Source organism: Chanodichthys erythropterus, chromosome 22 (assembly GCF_024489055.1).
Source record: "Chanodichthys erythropterus isolate Z2021 chromosome 22, ASM2448905v1, whole genome shotgun sequence".
Classification (NCBI taxonomy): Eukaryota; Metazoa; Chordata; class Actinopteri; order Cypriniformes; family Xenocyprididae; genus Chanodichthys; species Chanodichthys erythropterus.
The window spans coordinates 12,647,632-12,668,818 of NC_090242.1; the positions used below are offsets into that span (position 1 = coordinate 12,647,632).

The following is a 21,187-nucleotide window of genomic DNA, read 5'->3' on the forward strand; positions in this document are numbered from 1 at the left end:
TAATACCTACAAAACATCCTCTGACATTTTCAATGTGTGTGTTTGTTTGTCAGGTTTTGTTTTCTATGTTGAATTGACATTTTTGTCTCTCTCGGGGTGTATTTCCCACAATCCTCTTTGCCTATGGTGACTTTCTTGCACAACTAGGTCAACACACTATGTAGGAACATATGTACTAACCAGGCATATCTAAAACCCCATATAATAGGACTGGGGCTCACAGTCCAATGATCTAGATGCTGGATCAGGTCACACCAGGTTCTTCTGCAGGTTTAAATCCTTCCTACCTCTCAATCAGAGAGAGGACTGATAAGTAAAGTCTAAGTCTGAAATTTACATCAAATGTATTCTGTAGTGTAAGGGCTTGTTCACACAGAATGCGTTTTTGCTTTAAAAGCAGTGGAATAGGGAAAAAATGCAAGGTCTAGACTAGACACATTTTTTAAAAGTTGAACGGATTTTAACTTGAGCGCCGCGTTTTTAGAACGCCATGTCATGCGCGAGATGCTGCAAAAGACGCAAGATGCGAGCGCAATGGTCTTGCACGTCCACGTGTTTACATAGAAAAACAATGGAAAAGTAGCGCATCGGAAAGGAAAAATGTGTTCTGTGTGAATGGCCCCTGTATCTTTAGCATTAATTCTCTTGTGAAAAAAAGAAGTACACTTTAGCATACTTTTATAAAAGAGTACTTAGTTACGGAAATAATATCGTTAGCCTCATAGCATAATTGCCTAAGTAATTTTTTTGGCCAAATTGTGATATCTGCCTTTGAAATATGATCTGGGCAATTATGCTATGAGGCTAACGATATGCTTTAAAATAATATACTTAAGTGATAACTGAATATGTTTTTGCACACTTAATTGCATGTTATTTACAATTCATTGGCTTAAATGAAAATGTATATAGTTGAAATTCATATTAAATGCTGTTAGTTTTAACTTAATGCATTTTTATCCCACATAAGTAAGGCTTAAGTACATCTTTATATGTAGTTTCATAATTCTAATGTCTTTGAAATATGGTTACTGACAAGCATTTAAGTTAAAGTGAAATACGCTTTAATGTCGTTTCTTTTGATACTTTTGTCGTGTATTTAAATATACTAATTACACATTTGTAATAATGAAGTTCCAATTTAGTACATTTAAAATGTATGAACTTTAAATGTAATGTAAAATAACACTGATTACAGTTAAAATTCAAGTACTTTGCATGTGCTTTAGTATGTTAGTCAACACATTAAAATAAGTGTATTTTTAAAGCATTTAAGTGGATTTAAGGGGATTGCTAAATCATAATGCACTTTAAAGTAAAACTTTTATTTGACATTATTACTAAGGGCACTTTTAAAAGTCTACTTAAGTACGTTGGGAAACGGTCACAAACATGTCTACTCTTAAGTACACTTAAGTGGCCTTTTATTTCATCAATATTTTTTTATCACCAACAAAGTACACTTTAAAAAAAAAAAAAAAAACCTTTATAAGTGCACATTCAAGTGGACTTCTTTTTTTCACAAGGGTAAAAATAATATTGTGTTTTGTTGTTTTAGCTGTAAAAAGTGCATCGGTTAGCTTGTGGTTTAGCCAACCATTTGTCTATTTTTAATCCTCCACCTCATCATTTTCAGAACCTTCAGTCTACATACTTAAAGACTGTTTAAAATCATGATAACATAAAATAACAGCTGATCTCCTGGTCATTTTTTAGCTTTTACATTCATCTTTTACCAGTTTCAAGATTATTTATTTATTTTTATTTAATTAGATATTTATCTTTTTGATGTAGCCCATTTTATTTTAACAATTTACTCTAAAGCCATTACTTTTTCAGTGGTTTGGTGTACACAGTGTGTGATATAAATGAGCTAAAGTGCTAGAAAAAGATAGCAAGACACAGAAGGCTTTTGATTTCCATTGCTTCTGAATGTAGGAGGCAGTAATACACACTGACAGATCTAGAACAACGTGAACGGGGATATGGAGAGAGATGGAGTGACAATGACACAGGGATGTTGGGAAATCAAGGGATTTGTTGCTCCTGCTGTTTCCTCTGGTGCTGTGAAGTGAACTATATGAGCCAACATCATCATCACACGCTGACTGTGAAATGGCTGTTTCTTCTGATCAGCAGAATCAAAGGCTTGTTCAGAGTTCTAGCATACTGAATACTGTATGAAGGATGCACTGTGTACGAACTACTGTGTTTTAAATTGGCTTGTAAAACAGTACGCATTATGCAATGATAAACATTTTTGCTGATACTGATAATAGATAGAAAGTTTAAAAAAAGTGATTAGAAAGTTTTTATTTGAAATAGAATAGATCATTTATAACATTACAAATGTCACTTTTGATCAATTTGATGCATCCTTGCTGAAGGTATTAACTCAACATTAACATACTGTGGGCGAAGAAGCAGAGACAAGCGATAGAAGTATTGCTTTTGCACATGTAAAATAACACGATCATCAAACATTAAACAGCATATAAATCAAAAGTGCATAATGTTACCAAATGAAATGTCAAATTCGTGACAGAGGCTCTGTTCTTTCTTGTGATATATTATATGTTCAGATATTCAGAAAACAAAATATTCACGGGGCCATGAAAATTAAATGTTCAAAAATGCTGGAACTGGCTGCAATATTTAAAGAAAAAATGCTGGCAGGGAAAGAATTTACTTCTTTTAAAAATGGTAGTGAGATAACCAATAAAATAACTGGACCCACTTTATATTAAGTTGCCTTAACTACTATGTACTTACATTTAAATTAATCATTTGATACAATGCACTTTTTGGGCCCTATTTTAACGATCTAAACGCAAAGTAGCATGAAACGTTCTGTGAGAAAATGGGTTGTCCTTATTCTCTTAATGAGTAATGGGCGTTATGTTCAATAAACCAATCAGAGTGTCATCTCCCATTCCCTTTAAGAGCGAGATGCGCTCGCGCCATGGCGGATTGCTATTTACATGGGGGAATTTTTTGGCGGAAAAGCTTAACGCTTTTCAAGCAAAGAAACCGATCTGCTCGTGCGCGAAGTTAAAGCTGCTTGCAAATGCAGCCTTTCAAACAGCTCCGCGCGATGGGTCAGTTAATATATTTGTGTGTGTATTGGCACGATTGTTCAATTAATTAGCCAATTTTGTTCATCATTATAAGTAGTAATAGGCTGAATTGAAAATAGGTAGCCTAATTCTAATACACGCAATGACTATTCATCATTACATATTTATATTTATGTAGCCTACACAATAATATTCTTTTACTGTAATCCTTTTGTTTTTAATATTTGGCATGTTTGTGTGATGCGTATCCCTGTGTGTAATAAGCAAAATCAATGCGCACTGTGGACGTGCCTAGAGGCGCAGTTTCTACCAATGCGCTCTAACAAAAAAATATTGCGCCATTGACTTTAGACTTTAGACCAGGTTTGAGTTGGTCTATGGCGCAGTCTATTTTCAGCTCCTTAAAATAGCAATGCGCCTGAACACACCTCTTTTTTAGACCAGCACGCCCATGGGCGCACTAACTGACACAAATGCATTTACTAATTTAAGGACGTGGCGCTGAACGGGAAAACGCAAACGCCGCCGGACGCAAACTAGCAAACACACTTGCGCTGCGTCTTGCATCGCATTGCGCCGGGTGTATTATAAGGCCCATTGTGTACATACATGTTTTTACATTGTACTTATATTTTAAAAACACCTGCATGTAATTACATCTGTAATTAATTTCTGTAATTACATTTATAATTACACTGTTGACCCATCCCTTAACCCTTACCCCTACCCTTAAACCTACCCATACCACCAAAGCTTTCCCTAACCTTACCCGTATTCCACCTTAATAGCTGAAAATGTGTTTTGCAATTCAATATGAACCCAATAAGTACATTGTACTAATTTTTTGATGTAAGTACATAGTAGTTAAGGCCACTTAATATAAAGTGGGACCAAATAACTTTTAGATGCTTCTTGAGTTCAAATCAGGCTAAAAGCTCTATTTTTCAGGTCAGCCTATTATATACATGTGTGTTTCAGAGTAAGGATTGTCGTAAAAGATCGTCAATGCTTTTACCAATTGACTCCATTAATTAAAAAGCAAAATTTCCTGTCGTAAAGCTGTCATGTTGTGTTCACAACTGTTCTTTTTTTTTTTTTTTTTATCATTTCAGGACCAATGTTGTACATTTGACATTAAGTAACCACCCAACACAGTAAAATGAAAAAACTAACTATACAAAAAATTCCATAAAAGCAAACACAAAATGTATTAAAATTCCCATCTGCATGCAAAATCAGATCCAGATGCATGCAAAATTGCTTAAATAACAAATAATTTTGCATTAGTGTTGTAAAAAGTACGGACTTCGATACCAAGTCGATTTAACCTCTGATTGGCCTTTGTGTTCACGCACCCAGCAGATACGTCTGTGATTGGCTACAATGATCAACACACAGTAGCGTTCCTGTGTGTATCAGTGTAAGCGTTTGGTGAAGAGCGCCATTGATGTCTTTTTACAACATGTTTTTGAAGCGTTGATAATTGTAGCCAATCACAGACTCTGATGAATGTGTGAACACAATGGCCAATCAGAGGTGTTTACGAATCTGCTCAACAGCGCTCAAAGCATCACATTTTTAAAATTTCAGTACCGTCTTGGTACCGAATTCAGTACTTTTGACAACACTAATTTGCATTTATCACTCTTTTTCCGCCCTGCTGTCTGTCAGAGTCTGAACAGACCTAAGATCAATTTCTGGGTTGTGACCTATCAATTGACAACCACTTTTTTTACAAGTGGCCTGTTACTTCCTTATTGTGTCTCTGTCAGAATTTGATGGGATCAGATTGGATGCATGATGATTATGATGGTGTATATATTTTTAAAATCCTTTTATTGCTTTTATTTAGACATTGGGCTCATTAGAGCGAGTGAGAGTGAGAGTGTGTGTGTGTGTGTGTGTGTGTGTGTGTGTGTGTGTGTCACCCAGTTCAATTTTTTAAAGAAAATGTGTGTTCCATAGTTCCGGTTTGCTATAAAGTTTGACCTGTGTTTGACCCAATCCTCAACAATACTGTGCCCTTACAACACACAACCTTCCTGAGGGTTGTAAAATGGCTCTAGAGTTCAGGGTTAGGTTGAGTGCTTTCCGTACCATTTACGACTTTCAGGCTTTTAGAAGACCTCTCTGTGACCCCTGCGCTCACCTGCTCCCTCTACAGTTCACCAGCATTTTTGAGAAATGAAGATGCCTGTCAAGTTATCTGATTCTTTTCTGTGAATCAGTTCTTCACAGATTCATTTAAATAATCATCTCAGTGTGTTTTTCCGCATGGAATTTTAAATATTCTTTTGTTTGAATATCAGTCCAGCTGTTATAGCGTGTGATATTGTTTAAATATAGATTGCATCAAATATTGCATTCAGTTGTCTTTCTTTCTATGTTTCCCATCCCCCTTCCTCCCAGCTCACTGTCTCTTCGGTTTGTAGTAAAATCTGGGTCACGCCGCATGATGCTGTAAGTCATTTCAAACGCACTGTGAGACTGCAGAAGATTCCTGGCATACGTGTGTGTGCCGGGTGATGTATTTGCGTAATCCTGCTCTCTATTGCTCTGAGATTTAGATAAGAACTTTTAGAACTTCTTTTTAAAATTTGTAAGTTTAAGATTTCAACAGCTCAATAAACTCAGATTAACCTACTATCAGACATCACAGAGATACCTGCATTCTTATCATTCCTCCTGTTCTTAATGTCAAGTGAAATAGTTGTTTTTTTTGCCAGATTATATTTGCACATATATTTATATTCCTTTTACGGATACTTAGTGCTGAGGCAATATGTGTTTTAATGGCTTATATATATATATATATATATATATATATATATATATATATATATATATAAGACTAAAATATAAATGTATTAATTTAATTTTAAAAATGAATTAAAGTAAAATTCAGCATTTTATAATTTTATATATTTTATATTTCATCATGACATTTATCTTGTTTTATTATTAATATGTAATTTATAATTATTAATATAATGTATTATTTTAATAAAATATTAGAATAAAGTAAAAAAATATAATTATTTATTATTTTATTTCAATAATGTAATAAAACAACAAAAATATTTTATTTTATTACATTTTATTTTATTATATTTTAATAATGTATTAAAATAACATTAAATTATTTTATTAATTTAATATATTTTTAATTTTAATTTTAAACACAAATATTATTACATTTTATTTTATTATATTTTCATAATATATTAAAATAACATTGAATAATTTATTTTATTAATTTTTTTTATATATATATATATATATATTATATATATATATACATTTTTATTTTAATATATATATATATATATATATATATATATATATATATATATATATATATATATATATATATATATATATTAAAATAAAATAAAATAAAAATGTAATATATATATATATATATATATATATATATATATATATATTACATTTTTTTATTTTATTTAATGTTTTATATTTTATTTCATTTTAATAATGTAATGAAATAACATGGACTTATATTATTACTTTAATGTATTTTATTTTTAATTTATTTTATATATATATTGTTTTTACTTTTTTAGATTTTATTTTATTATTTTAATAATATATTTAAATAAAATGCAATTATATAATTTATTACTTTTGTGTATTTTATTTTAATTTGTTTTACATTTTAGATTTTATTTCTCTATTAATGTATTTATAATTTTATTTTGAAATGTTTAGAATTTAATTAAGATATTATTTGGTAGATTGTTCATGATTTCCTATATATCTGGTCCCCACAAATAGAGAAAAAACCTCATACATACACAGTTACCTACACCTAGGCATCCAAATGAGGACATACCACTTTTGGCTTTTATTGTTTTCATACATAGCTGATTACTAAGTACTATGGACTATGGATATTGAAAAATGAAGAATAGGGAACAGTGTATAGGGAAAAATGAAGAACAGGGGACAGCACAAATGAGAAAATGAGGCCTCTCACTTTAATTTGCGTGTAATTAAATGACATTTTATTCTATGACAATGTCTTTCTTTCCCTGTAGAGGACGGGGGTGAACGCTGGTGTCTGATCTGCGGTGACCGGGCATCCGGACTGCACTATGGCATCATTTCCTGTGAGGGGTGTAAGGGCTTCTTCAAACGCAGTATTTGCAACAAGCGCATCTACCGTTGCAACAGGGACAAGAACTGCCAGATGTCCCGCAAGCAACGCAACCGCTGTCAGTACTGCAGACTACAGAAATGCCTTCAGATGGGAATGAACCGCAAGGGTGAGCGGACCACGGTCACACACACAAACACATGCAGGTGATGATGATTTAAACCAGCAGATTTCGTCCTGATTAAATCCAACATGTTTACATACATGGGCATGAGCATACAAACCTGTGCTTAAGAAATGCAGTGAGAAACCTGTTTATTACTATTAAAATGAAAACTAAATTTAAAAATAAAACATTCATTATCTAAAATAGAAATAAAAAGTTACACTACAATAAGGTTCTATTTGTCAGCATTAGTTAACCACATTAGTTCACATGAACTAGCAATAAAAAAGCATTTATTAATCTTAGTTAATGTCAACATCTAATAATACTTTATTAAAATAAAACGGTTGTATCAGTTAATATTGTTTAATGGACCTGAGCTAATGTTAACTAACAATGAACAATTGTATTTTTATTAACAAATGTTAACAAATATTAATAAACGCTGTTACTAATGTTGCTCAATGCTAATTTTAGTCAATGCATTAACTAATGGCACCTTATGTAAAGTGTTACCAAATAAAAACATATGAAATAATTGGAAAAACTGAGTAAATAACCATTAAGTATTCTTAGTTGTGTAATGCTTTGATACTATGAATGTTATAAGATTTTATATTTTTAAAACTTAACTATTATTGAACTACATAAACATCCTTTAATCTTTTTCTTTTCCCTTGTTTTTTTCCCTGTGCTTTTTTCTTTTCCTCTCTCCTTTTTACGCATATCCATTCAGAATTACAATTTCACCCTAATTATGCAACATCTTTTGTATAAACACAAAAACAAAATGTTCAAGGTTTATGCATTTACCTCTCAACTCTGTCCCTCTCGTTTGTTCTTTGATGCTGCTTCATTAGAGGCCAATATCTGATCTTTCCACTATGCAAAGTAGGTGATATAGATCAGGGTTTGATTAGCCATACCTGAAGGAAAAAAAACCCTCACAGAATTCAGATTGAAGATCTGGGTTGCACCGCAGCATGTATAATCATGAGAGATGCTCAGATGGTGCTGATAACAAATTTCTTGATCCAGAGCATGCTGTCCCTCTCTGTCTGATACTTGGGGCAAAACTCTCTTACACATATACATAATTTACAATTTGTACACTTTAGCCTAGGGCACACACTGTTGATTGTACTTGCCTCCAGTGTGCAACAGAGGGGGCTGTTGGTCTTCATTGCTCTACCATCCACCAACTTCCTCCTGGCAATGTTTGATTTGCAATACTAACGACTTACTTACTGCATACTGCACAGTATATACTGTATAATGCATACAGTTAAAGTGCACTGATGTGATTACATTTTTTTTATTATTATTAAATTTTGTGCAAAAATCAGAATCCAGAATCATAGTCAAACAGTCGTGTGTCAAGTAAACAGGAATTATTAAAGGTCCAAAAAAAATACAAACACACTCACAAACACAAACTCCAAATAATCACTCACAATCAATCTCTCTGGCACGACACTAGACTAAACAAAACAATACGAAGTAGTGGCAAAGAGGTACACGATCAAAGACACAATGGCACAATGATGGCGGAAGTGGTGTTTGGGGCGGTCCTTATATCTGGATCAGGTGAAGAGGAGAACCAATTGCAGCCTCCAACAGATTATCACAAGTCACCGCCAATCTGTAACACAAACAGGCACAGGCACATACACCGAGAGAGGACATACACAAGATACACACAGGACAACAGAATGAAATGAATGAATAAATGACTTCGGCTCGTAACAAAGTAAAATTGCTTAAAACACCAACTTGATGAGATTGACTTGGTTTTAATAAATAGAATATTAATTACATTGGTAATGTAAAAATACAAAATAGAATTGTATTTGGTTTCTTTTTTAATTCACATTTGATTTATAAAAAAAATATATTAAAAAAAACAACAAAAAAAACTGAGGTCATTGTTTGCCTCCTCATTTCAGAACGCCACTGATATATATATATATATATATATATATATATATATATATATATATATATATATATATATATATATTACTAAAAATTACAGAAATAGTATTTGTAAAATGGTGGTATGCTATTCCTAACATATATCTTCTTTATCTCTCTTTAAGCAATCAGAGAGGATGGGATGCCAGGAGGGAGGAATAAAATGATTGGACCTGTTCAGGTAAGACAACTCTGTGTGTGTGTGTGTGTGTGTGTGTGTGTGTGTGTGTGTGTGTGTGTGTGTGTGTGTGTGTGTGTGTGTGTGTGTGTGTGTGTGTGTGTGTGTGTGTGTGTGTGTGTTTACATAGCTATCGTTAGGGTACAAATTTGTCCCCAGAAATTAGCTAAATCTAAACCAAGATGGTGAACCACAAGAAGCAACGTGCAAACTTTTCGCAAGAGTTATGCCGGTGAAAAAGTCAATATTTACTACAGAACGTAAAAGTAAAAAGTGACAGAGCTGTCTGACACTGCATTAAAGGTGCTATGTGTAAAATTTAAGAGAATCTATTGACAGAAATGCAATATAATATACATAACTATGTTTTCAGTCATACTTAAAGACCTTACATAATGAACCGTTATGTTTTTTACCTTAGAATGAACCATTTCTATCTCATACACTGCGGTTGTCAAGTCGCCATTATGCGCCGCAATGTTTCTACAGCAGCCCTAAACGGACAAACACTCTACAGAGTGCGTTTCGTCACTATTTTGTTTTTCTAAATCATTTGTGTTTTTATAGGCTTGCACTGTTGTTGAATATGCACAAAGTAGTAGTAGTAGTGATAGTAGTTTGGTAGTAGTAGCCAGTATTCTGGTTTATTAGAAGCAGAGAACGTGCAAGGGGTGTGCGCTGTTAGTTGCAGTTTGCAACCTCAGCACTGGATGCCACTAAAATCTACACACTGCACCTTAATTGGAGCATATTCTCTCAGAGACGATGATAGACGAATTTCAACATAATACACTGAGAATGGCATAATTTATTCCATTATTTCTCCTGTGGCCTGTACATATAGTGTAACAAATGAGAAGATAGTATTTTATGTTATTTCGTGTTCGTTCTCCTTGAAGTAAAGCTGCTGTTAAATTTCATTGATGACTGCAGTGTTACACTGTAAAAAGTAATACACTCTATCTAGTCAATAAAATTGTAGCAACCGATTACAAGCAATATTATTAATTAAATTCAACATATAAAAATTGTGTTAGAATTTATCAAATTAATTCCTTAAAATGTGTAAAATGAGCAAACACCATTACAAAAACCCACAAACTGACATAAAAAGCAAAGAGTCAAACCGGCCAACTAAACGAAACACGGATCACCATAATGGTGACCACCTCAACCTCTGTTAATTCTTGTGTTTCTCTTTGATTCAGTGATTCTGCTTGTTATCATCAGGTGTCTTCGATGTAGGCAATAAAAAATAAAGAGTTGTTAATTCATCTTTGACGTCTTTGTAAATTATTTTTGTTTAAATTTTACTCATTTTAAATGGTTGACAAGTATTTAATTTGATTAATTCTGACTTCTGTTTGTTGAATTTAATTAATAATATTGCTTGTAATCTGTTGCCAAAATTTTATGGAGTAGATATAGCGTATTACTTTTTATATTATATAATTCTATAATTCAATTCATTGTAGCCTACATTAGACCTAAAAAAAAAGTTTAAATCATTTTTTTTTCTCACAGCACATCAGTTAAGTGCAGATGCGATATGAAATTATTGCAGGGCAAATTTATTATATTATTAAATTAAAGATGCCGTAGAACGTCTTTTATATAATTTGTAATATAAGTCTAAGGTGTCCCCTGAATGTGTCTGTGAAGTGTCAGCTCAAAATACCCCATAGATTTATTTAATTAATTTTTTTAACTGCCTATTTTGGGGCATCATTAACTATGCGCCGATTCAGGCTGCGGCCCCTTTAAATCTCACGCTCCCTGCCCTCCCGAGCTCTTGACTACAAGAGCAGTTATAAAGTGCATAAACAAAGTTCACACAGCTAATATAACCCTCAAATGAATCTTTACAAAACGTTCGTCATGCATGCTGCATACATGCATCGGGTCATGTGAGTATAGTATTTATTTGGATGTTTACATTTGATTCTGAATGAGTTTGATGGTGCTCCGTGGCTAACGGCTAATGCTACACTGTTGGAGAGATTTATAAAGAATGAAGTTGTGTTTATGAATTATACAGACTGCAAGTGTTTAAAAATGAAAATAACAACATGGCTCTTGTCTCCGTGAATACAGTAAGAAACGATGGTAACTTTAACCACATTTAACAGTACATTAGCAACATGCTAACGAAACATTTAGAAAGACAATTTACAAATATCACTAAAAATATCACGTAATCATGGATCATGTCAGTTATTATTGCTCCATCTGCCATCTGTTTTCCGGAGGTCTTTTAGACAAATGAGATTTATTATGAGAAGGAGGGAGCAATGGAGTTTGAAACTCAATGTATGTCTTTTCCATGTACTGAACTTGTTATTCAACTATGCCAAGGTAAATTCAATTTTTGATTCTAGGGCACCTTTAATAATAAAATTAGCCTAACCTAATAGTAATAATAATGGACTAGAAGAATGAAACAGGACTAACATGCCAAATCCTCTTAAAATTGCCAATATTTGGTGCTTTTGACAATATCTCTGGCTATCGTCGACATATGATCATCGTCTGTTGATGCAACCCAGCACAGGGGGGTTATCGCGGGGCATGCCCGTCCGCTATGCCACTGTCTCCACAGTGAACCTGAAGTGCTTTGTGTTTCCTCTGAGAGCTCAGTGAGATTCTGAAGGCCACACATGGAGATCAATTGTTATAAGCAGAAACCCTCTCCTCCTCTCTCTCTCTTTCTTATAAGTATGTATACAGCACATAAATCTATAGAGAATGTGAATGATATGTGTATGTTTGTTTCTTGGTGTCCTTGTTATCTGCACTGAAGTGTTTGTTAGCGTTGCTGCTGACTCCCCCTTATTCTCGAACTTGAATATTAGTTTACATCCCACTACTGTTTAAAAACACAATTGACGGATTCATCGCTTTCAGCCTGGCACGGAGGATGATAATCAAGGTGGACACAAGATAAGCAAGAGCTTGTTTGGGGCCCCCCATTCGCTATTGATTTCATTTCTTATTGGCGGATTAAAAGTGACAAAAATAAATCAGTGGAAAAGAGAATATATAAAGAACGAGCACATTCAACAATTTCAGCTTTGTTCACAATAGATCGCTTCGTATTGACCGATCTCCATCTTTCATTTCACAGCGATATTGTTTAGCTGATGGCAAGCATTCTTCTCTGTTTCTCTCTCTGTAGATCTCGCTGGAGGAGATCGAACGAATTATGTCTGGCCAGGAGTTTAAAGAAGGAGCTGAACTATCAGATACGTGGAGCCACAGCTACAGTAACCACAGTTCACCTGGCAACAGTATCTCCGAGGGTGGTCAGACCTTATCTTTCTCCGCGCTGTCAACCAGGTGTGACCTGAATGAGATGTTCTAATGCATTTACACACGGATGCGCTGACCTGCGTCTGCCCTTTTAATGTGCAGGGACAAATGGCTTTGATTAAATTGGATTATGAGATGTTTGTGTCGTGGACCAAACCAACAAACACCAGCAGAGAATCGAAACAAGACAAAGAAATGCGCAAAATTGAGACAGTTTGTTAATTCATTGATTCCCTGTGTATGTGATTCCAAAGAGAATTAAAGCTGTAAGCAGCGACTAAGGGCCCTTGCACCTGGTGGCTTTCGGAAAACCGAGTACGGTGGGCAATATGCATTTAAGTATATAAATATAGGAGGACTACATCAGTTATTTGTATTTGCCACACTTCCTGCCACCAGCTGGTGGCACTGTGTCTATAAATATTGGCGTGTAGATGTCTTCAGGTCAGGGCACTTATCAATCGTGAAGTTTGAGGCAGATTGGACATAGTATGCTTGATTTACTATAAATTCCTGTTTCATGAAGATAATAGCATGTTTGGCTTCATGGCAAATACAACTTTAGTCTTGTTTTTTCTCTGCAGCCGTTCTGTGGATGTGAGCACATACTCTGTGTCCTGTAGAGATCAATGCAGCAGTCCTCAGCTAACCCACTCTTTCCTGTTGTGTAAATATCCTTTGCCGCCTCCTACTGGAAGCAGCCTGAAGATGCACACATTTTCGGCCCAGCTACTCGCTGCTGAAGACCTCACTCCTCTCACTACACCCATGGTCATAGAGGAGGGGTAAGACACACACACACACACACACACACACACACACATACACAGAATTACATATCAAATGCAACTTTTGTGTTGGATTCGAATGGATTTACACCATTTTTGAGTTGGATTTGACTGGATTTTGATTAATTTTCACTCTTACTTGCCCTTTAGCTTTTCAAAAGTCTGTTAGCAGTCATATCTAATGGCCTAGACCTAATATAAAAACTCTGGCACCATCTTTATCTAAATGTAATATGCAGCATGTCATGAAAAGGCAGCTGACCTTGAGCTAAATGTTGATACATTTTTAGTTATTTTTTTAATGGATAATTTTCAAAAAAAAAAATGGAAAAAACAAGCAAAAACATTTTGAATTTTGGAGCCATGTTTGTCGCCTAATGTGTTTTTAAAAAATAATAAAAAATAAATTTAAAGTTATTTTATGTTACTTGCTATATAAGGGTTAATAGCATCACTTTTATTGCTTGGAAAGTTTGATTAATTTCAGTGAATCTTTTCCTTCAAACTGTCTGTTTCAATTAATTGTTCAAAACACAGATGATTTGCTTGTATCATCATTCAAAAATATTTCCAGAAGCTCCTGTGGGACATCGTATGCTTTAGAATCGTACATTTTTCGTAGATTTTTGTTGTTGTGAAAGAAATTAATACTTTTATTCAGCACGGATGCATTCAAGTGATATTAAAGATAGATATCTATTTCAAATAAATCCTGTTCCTTTTGAACTTTCTATTCAGCAAACAATCCTGGAAAAAACATGTATCATGGTTTCCACAAAAATTTTAAGCAGCAGTTTTCAACATTGAGAATCATCAGAAATGTTTATTGAGCAGCAAATAAGCATATTAGAATGATTTCTGGAGGATCATGTGACACTGAAGACTGGACATTTTTAATGAGCCTTAATGAGCATAAGAGACTCCTTTTTTTAAAAAAAAAATCTTACCGATCAAAACGTTTTAATATTTATACCTTTATTTGTGCATATAAATAAAACATTTTTAAATATCATTGTTCTATTGCTATATCAATTCTGTATTACCCTCCCATAAACATAATGGAAAAGGATTTTCATTGCTCTCTTAAGGGAGTCATTTACATATAAAAGTCTTAAAGATGCTGAAAGATGCAGCCTGTTTAATTCTAAGTTTCTTTCTTTCTCATTTGTTCAGGTATATCGTGACTCAGTCGGAGCTGCTGGCTCTGCTGTGCCGTATAGCTGATGAGCTGTTATTCAGACAGATTGTCTGGCTGAAGCGTTTACCGTTCTACAGTGATCTGTCCATCAAAGACTGCACTCGTTTACTGGGGGCTTCCTGGCATCAGCTCATCCTGCTCTCCTTGCTCACGGTGCACAGCAGACAGATACTGGCAGAACTAGCCAACATCACACACCAGTACACACCCTCCAACCTGACACTACAGGGGTGAGATATAATGGCCATCAAAGTCGGCATGATATTCTTTTCTTCCCGATTGTGACGTATATCCCAGTGAAATGGCTTTTTGAACAAGAATCTATGTAGGGCAGGACTTGATTTTTGTCCGTTGGGAATTGATTGGATGGTTGTGGTTTGCTATTGGTCGATCTCATGTGAGTGACAGGTTGCCCCGCCCTCGCGCCAGTAAACATCAGAGAAGAGATGCTGCAAGAGGGAGAGGAAGTTATTTTGATTAAAGATAACATAAATTTCAACAAATAATAATGATGTGCATGGATAAATCAATTGTACTAGATACTACATTATTCCATAAAAGGTACAAAAATTGCCCATTTTGTTTTCATGGTGACTGACAATGAGCAATTTTGCCAGCACGGGTCATATATGTATTGAATATGATATTTATGAATATATGCTTGTTTGTGTGCAGATTTGGTGAGGATGCTATGGAGGTCATGGAAAGCTTAAATTTTCTCTTCCGTAAGTTTCATCAACTAAGCATCAGCAATGAGGAGTTCAGCTGCTTAAAGAGCATCACCCTGCTCAATCAAGGTAACAGACACACACATAAGCTATCCCGGATTCATACCGAGATCTTTTTTCGACACAGCAGATGTGAGTAATTTGAGTGTGTGTGTTGTAGATGTGGCAGGTTTGTGCAACACACCCATGATGGAACAGTTAAGTGAACGTTACTGGTCTGTGTGTCGTGACCTGACAGAACAACTCCACCCTCACCGGCCCAAACGCTTCTCTGACATCATCACCTGCCTTTCTGAGATACGCCACACTTCAGGTGTGTATAACAAGTTTGGAGAGAAATTGCAGATGAGAGCAAATGAACACAAAAAGATTATTTTTTTACACTACCATTCAAAAGTTTGGTGTCAGTAAGATTTTTTTTATTTAATACTTGTTCAGAAAGGATGCATTAAATTTATCAAATATGACAGTTAAAATGTTATAAAATATTTTTATTTCAAATATATGCTGCTTCTGAACTTTCTATTCATCAAAGATTCTTGAAAATAGTATCATATATTAAAATATATTATTTTTTATTGGTTTTACTGTATTTTTGATCAAATGAATGCAGCCTTGGTGAGCATCAGCGACTTCTTTCAAGAACATTAAATAATATTACCAAACTTTAGAACAGTGGTTCAAAATAAAGATGTTCACACAACTTATTTCCATGCAATAAAAGCATTTAGAGACTTGGGAATGTCTAAAAAAAAAAAAAAAGCCACAGCAACAAATCTTTGCAGCATAATGTTTCAGACTCGGTGTGAAATATTCCATAGACAGTGCTGGGTAGTAACTACGGAAGAGGATTAGGGCCAAACAATAATTAAAAAAATAAAACCATCTCGAGATTAAAGTTGTTAAATTTCGAGAAAAATCACGTTAAATTTCGAGAAAAAAGTCTAGATAAAATGTTGAGAAAAAGTAATTAAATTATGAGGAAAAAAGTCGTTAAATGACAAGAACAAATTCGTTAAATTACGAATTTGTTCTCATAATTTAACGACTTTTTTCTCAAAATGTAACATTTTTCTCATAATTTAACAAATTTGTTCTCGTAATTTAACGCCATTTTCTCGTAATTTAATGACTTTATTCTCAACATTTTATCTCGACTTTTTTCTCGAAATTTAACAACTTTAATCTGGAGATGGTTTTATTTTTTTATTATTACTTGGCCCTAATCCTCTTCCGTAAGTAACTGATTGCATGTATTATGTAATTAGATTCCAAAAATGAAGTACTTGTAATTGGATTATATTAAATTTTAAAATTCTCATTTTCAGACTACTGTTTATTGATTACATGATTATATATTCATTGATTGATTGTCTCCAAATCTTTTTTATCTTTACAATTTTTCTTTCTAAAAAAGCCTATCACTTATATATGTTCGTAAAGTCTTCCGACTTGAGGAATTGCACACACCAGCATTAGTCAAGTAGCTATAATTTCATGGAAAATGATTTCATTTCATTTCTCAGTATTGCATATCTAATCAACTCCTGATAAACACATTTTATTGATTATTCAAATGATCACTCAGTGAGTCATTTAACATTGAAGGCTTTCCCCTTTCAAACATATTAAAATTCACAAATTCATGTCAATTCATATTTACATGTAATGCAGTTATTGCCAAACATTTTAGTCAGCTGAATGTCTTTTCACCTAATATATTTGATAATAAGTCAATAATTAAGTCAAAAACACATTTGCATATTCATGGTTCACTGATGTCGATTAATGGTCACATGACATGCAGGTAAACAACTAAAATATTTAATCTTTTTTGGTATGTGTTGATCTGTTTTTCTGTATTTATTTTCTATGATTTAATTAATTATTAGCTTTCTATGAATTCACTAACCCCCTGTAGTTCCTTCACAAACAACTGTTTGGGAAACCCTGGCGTAATTTATTGTTTAATGCCCTGTTATATTGTTTTCTTGCTCTTTGTATTTTTTATATCAATATGTTATCAATAAGATTGTGCTATTAGGTCAAAAGTAATCCAAAAGTAGTCAGAATACATAAACTAAAATATGTAATGTTACAGATTACATTACTAACTGCAGTATTCATCATGTAATTTGTCTGTAATGGACAAACCTACTCAGCACTGTTCATAGAGATGCATTAATCTCCTATTAATCTACATATTGTGTGCATGTGTTTCATAATGAAAATTTGGATCCTGTGTGAATACGCAGTTTGAATGTGCAACAGTTAGTTCACCCAAAAATTTAAATTCAGTCACAACCGTAAGACCTTCATTCATCTTCAGAACACAAATTAAGATATTTTTGATAAAATCCGATGGCTCATTGAGGCCTTTATTGACAGCAATATAATTAACACTTTCAGATGCCCATAAAGCTACTAAAGACATATTTAAAACAGTTCATGTGACAACAGTGATTCAACCTTAATGTTATGAAGTGACGAGAATACTTTTTGTGCACCAAAAAAACAAATTAACAACTTTATTCAACAATTTCTATGGGCGATTTCAAAACACTGCTTCATGAAGCTTTGAAGCTTTTACGAATATTTGGTTCGGAGGGTGAACCACTGTAGTCACATGAACTGTTTTAAATACATCTTTAGTAGCTTTCTGGACATCTGAAAGTGTTAAATATCTTGCTGTCAATGCAGGCCTCACTGAGCCATCGGATTTTATCAAAAAATATCTAAATTTGTGTTCTGAAGATGAACAAAGGTCTTGTGGTTGTGAACCAACATGAGGGTGAGTAATAAATGACAGAATTTTCATTTTTGGGTGAACTAACCCATTATTAACTCATTTAATTACAGTTATTTAATTGTTGGTTCCAGGTAAGATGATGGCCGTTCCCCTGGAGCAGCTCCCACTGCTGTTTAAGGCAGTACTGTACTCCTGCACAACCAATCAAAACCCCTGGCTAGCCAACAGCTCCGCCTCCGGGACATAAGCCATGGCTCCAGCTAGCTGTTTTTATTTCCCCCCCAATGTATTTATTACATGACAAAGTTGAATGTAAAACAGATTCGTGTGTGATTTCGAACTGTAGCAAATGTAGCAAATTACCAAATTACATTTTAAGATGCCTGCAAAGATTACCTCAGGAACATAGCCTTTGAAGGAAAGATTTCTGAATTATCAAGTGAACAAAACCATTGTGTTAATGATCAAATTGAATATGAAGAACCGCAAATGAACGCACTGCAATCCTTTGTTGAATTATGCAGCCACTAGCCATTATATTAAAATGTCCTTGTGTTACAGGATGTCACTGATAAAATATGCCTGTTGATGTTGAAATAATGAAGATGCCAAGTGCTGCATTTCAGTCGAATATCAATGTTTCTTATTCAAATGGTAGCTACGTTTTGAGCTATCAGGATTTCAAATGTTAGCATGACATTTAGACCATCCACAGCTCACAAGTTTAGTTCTGTTGTTGAGTACCAAAGTTGAGTGTGCCACAACATTCATGCTGTTGACCATCGTTTCTTTTGGATGGAGACTTCCGGTAATGTTTGAGCCAGTCGCCGGGGTAACGAAATGCAATAAGCACACTCTTTTTAGCCCAGGTGTGTGTGTGTGTTACATGTGTGATTTCCTCTCACACGTGTCTTCAAGGAAGTGTGAATGTTTGAACAGGGTTTATGTGTTTGTATTTTGGCGTAGTTGTAGTTTTGTTGCAAATGTTATTCCTCATTTCAGTGTTTTTGGATCATTTTTAATCCTATTTTTGAACATGTTTATATGTGTTTTAACTGTCAATAAAGGAGCCATTTCTCAGGAAGGCCTTTATGTCTGATGAGGGTTGAGTTTGATGAAACCTCATCGAGTTTTGCTGAGGAACATTCCAAGTATTACGAAACATTGGAAGAATTTTATGTGGTTTTAACCTTCCATTCCTTTGAAAGTTTACATTTCTGTTTTTTGCCGCAGCAGCAGACAATGAGAGGATAGAGTATTAGCAGCACACTCGCGGATAGCATGCGAGGGTCGCTCTGATAGATAGCGAAGGCGGGGGGTAATCATTTTCTTTGTGTGTGTGATGTTTCTCTCTCTATTTTGTTACCATCTGAGGCCTTGAAGTGCCTCTGTAGTTGATGGCATATAAAGACCAGGCGGCAAACGGACTGTGTCGCTCAGCTGTCTGCCTTTCTGTTTATATTCATTGTTCATCTGATTAGCATCATTTTTTTTTTTTCTTCTCTGAATTTGAATGTTTACAGCATTAAAAATAACATTGTACTTTTTTCATTTCATAAAGAAGGCCTGATAAACATATTTCTGTGTGTTGATTTATCATCAGTGTCTCTGTTTGGTCTTTTACACTGTGCTCTACATTCCATATTGTGTTTTCCTGTTTCTGTGGCCTTGCAGATCTACTCTAACATACCCTATGACTGTTTTTAGACAATATGTGTTCACTTTGAGGCTGTCTATGTGCTAGTGTAAATGGTGACAAATTTAACTATACACACAACACATGGGGCCTGTCCGAATACCCACACTTGCGGTCTTGGCCACTTGAGAGCATGTGTCGTGCATGCAACAGGAAGTAAGTGCACAAAATTGCCCTAAGTCTGAAAAATGCTGATGTACTAAAAATGGAAAAGTATTTCCTTTGTGTTTTTCGCATATAGACAACAATGTTGTCAAAACGATCCCCGTTCAAATGGATCTGCAAAAATGACTAAAAACACTGTATTATGCATGCCAGGCCAGTAGTTGGCGATGTCACTTTGTAAAGAAACACTACGTGCCTATCTGCTTGTTAAAGGTGCTCTAAGCGATGTCATGTGTTTTTAGGCCAAAACATTTTTTGTCACATACAGCAAACATCTCACTATCCGCTAGCTGCCTGTCCCCTGAACACACTGTAAAAAAAATGCGGTCTTTGTAGTCGCCACAAGCTCCAAAAACGGCAACAAAAACAAACTGGTCCAGCCTGGACCATGAATCATAATAAACATGCTCCAGCCAATAACCGACAAGAATGATTTTAAGTGCGCGTTCATGACAGGAAGCATAGATGGGAGGGGAGGAGGAGGCGGAGGGAGGGTCTAGCTAGTCTCTGTTTTGTTTGACAACACTTTGAACGTCAACAGGAAGTTACTCCGCTCAGGATCGCTTAGAGAACCTTTAAGTCGTGAAGTAAGGAATGCCGTTTCTGGGTCCAAGCCTCAACTTGTTTCACTTGAGAATGCCATCGCGACAGCAGTTTATGAGCGCTATTTATTCACACAGTGATTAAGTGTGTCCCACTGAGTAACCAAACATTTTAAAACATGCAGTTTTCACGGCCACTTCAAAACAAAAATTCATCATATATAAGTAGTCTAGTGGTCAAGTACAAAAACCCCAAGTGTGCATATTTAGTGCAGCCCCATGATTTACATTCATTCTCTTATAGGAAACGGATCAAAATTATTGATGACTCATCCTGCACTACGCATATTTTTGTCCAATCAAATGCTCTCTAATATCACCTCCAACCAAATAGCATCAAGACAATTTTTTTATCACAGCTGAGAAATAACAGCAGCATTTCTTAAGATTTATTTGAAAATTTGTAAAACGGCGGGAAAATACAATATGTATCCTCTCTG

General features: G+C 34.6%; 1 protein-coding gene across 1 annotated transcript in view; it reads left to right on the plus strand.

Annotated features, from left to right (window-relative positions):
• Positions 1-19,842, plus strand: part of nr6a1b (nuclear receptor subfamily 6, group A, member 1b) — a 34,653-nt gene extending 14,811 nt beyond the window's left edge. The window contains exons 3-10 of the mRNA XM_067375154.1: positions 7,136-7,363; positions 9,460-9,515; positions 12,688-12,848; positions 13,406-13,606; positions 14,783-15,037; positions 15,483-15,604; positions 15,696-15,848; positions 18,416-19,842. Of these exons, the coding sequence (XP_067231255.1) occupies positions 7,136-7,363; positions 9,460-9,515; positions 12,688-12,848; positions 13,406-13,606; positions 14,783-15,037; positions 15,483-15,604; positions 15,696-15,848; positions 18,416-18,531 (1,292 nt within the window). The 3' untranslated portion in view covers positions 18,532-19,842. The remainder of the gene's footprint in view (positions 1-7,135; positions 7,364-9,459; positions 9,516-12,687; positions 12,849-13,405; positions 13,607-14,782; positions 15,038-15,482; positions 15,605-15,695; positions 15,849-18,415) is intronic.
• The last annotated feature ends 1,345 nt before the right edge of the window (positions 19,843-21,187 follow it).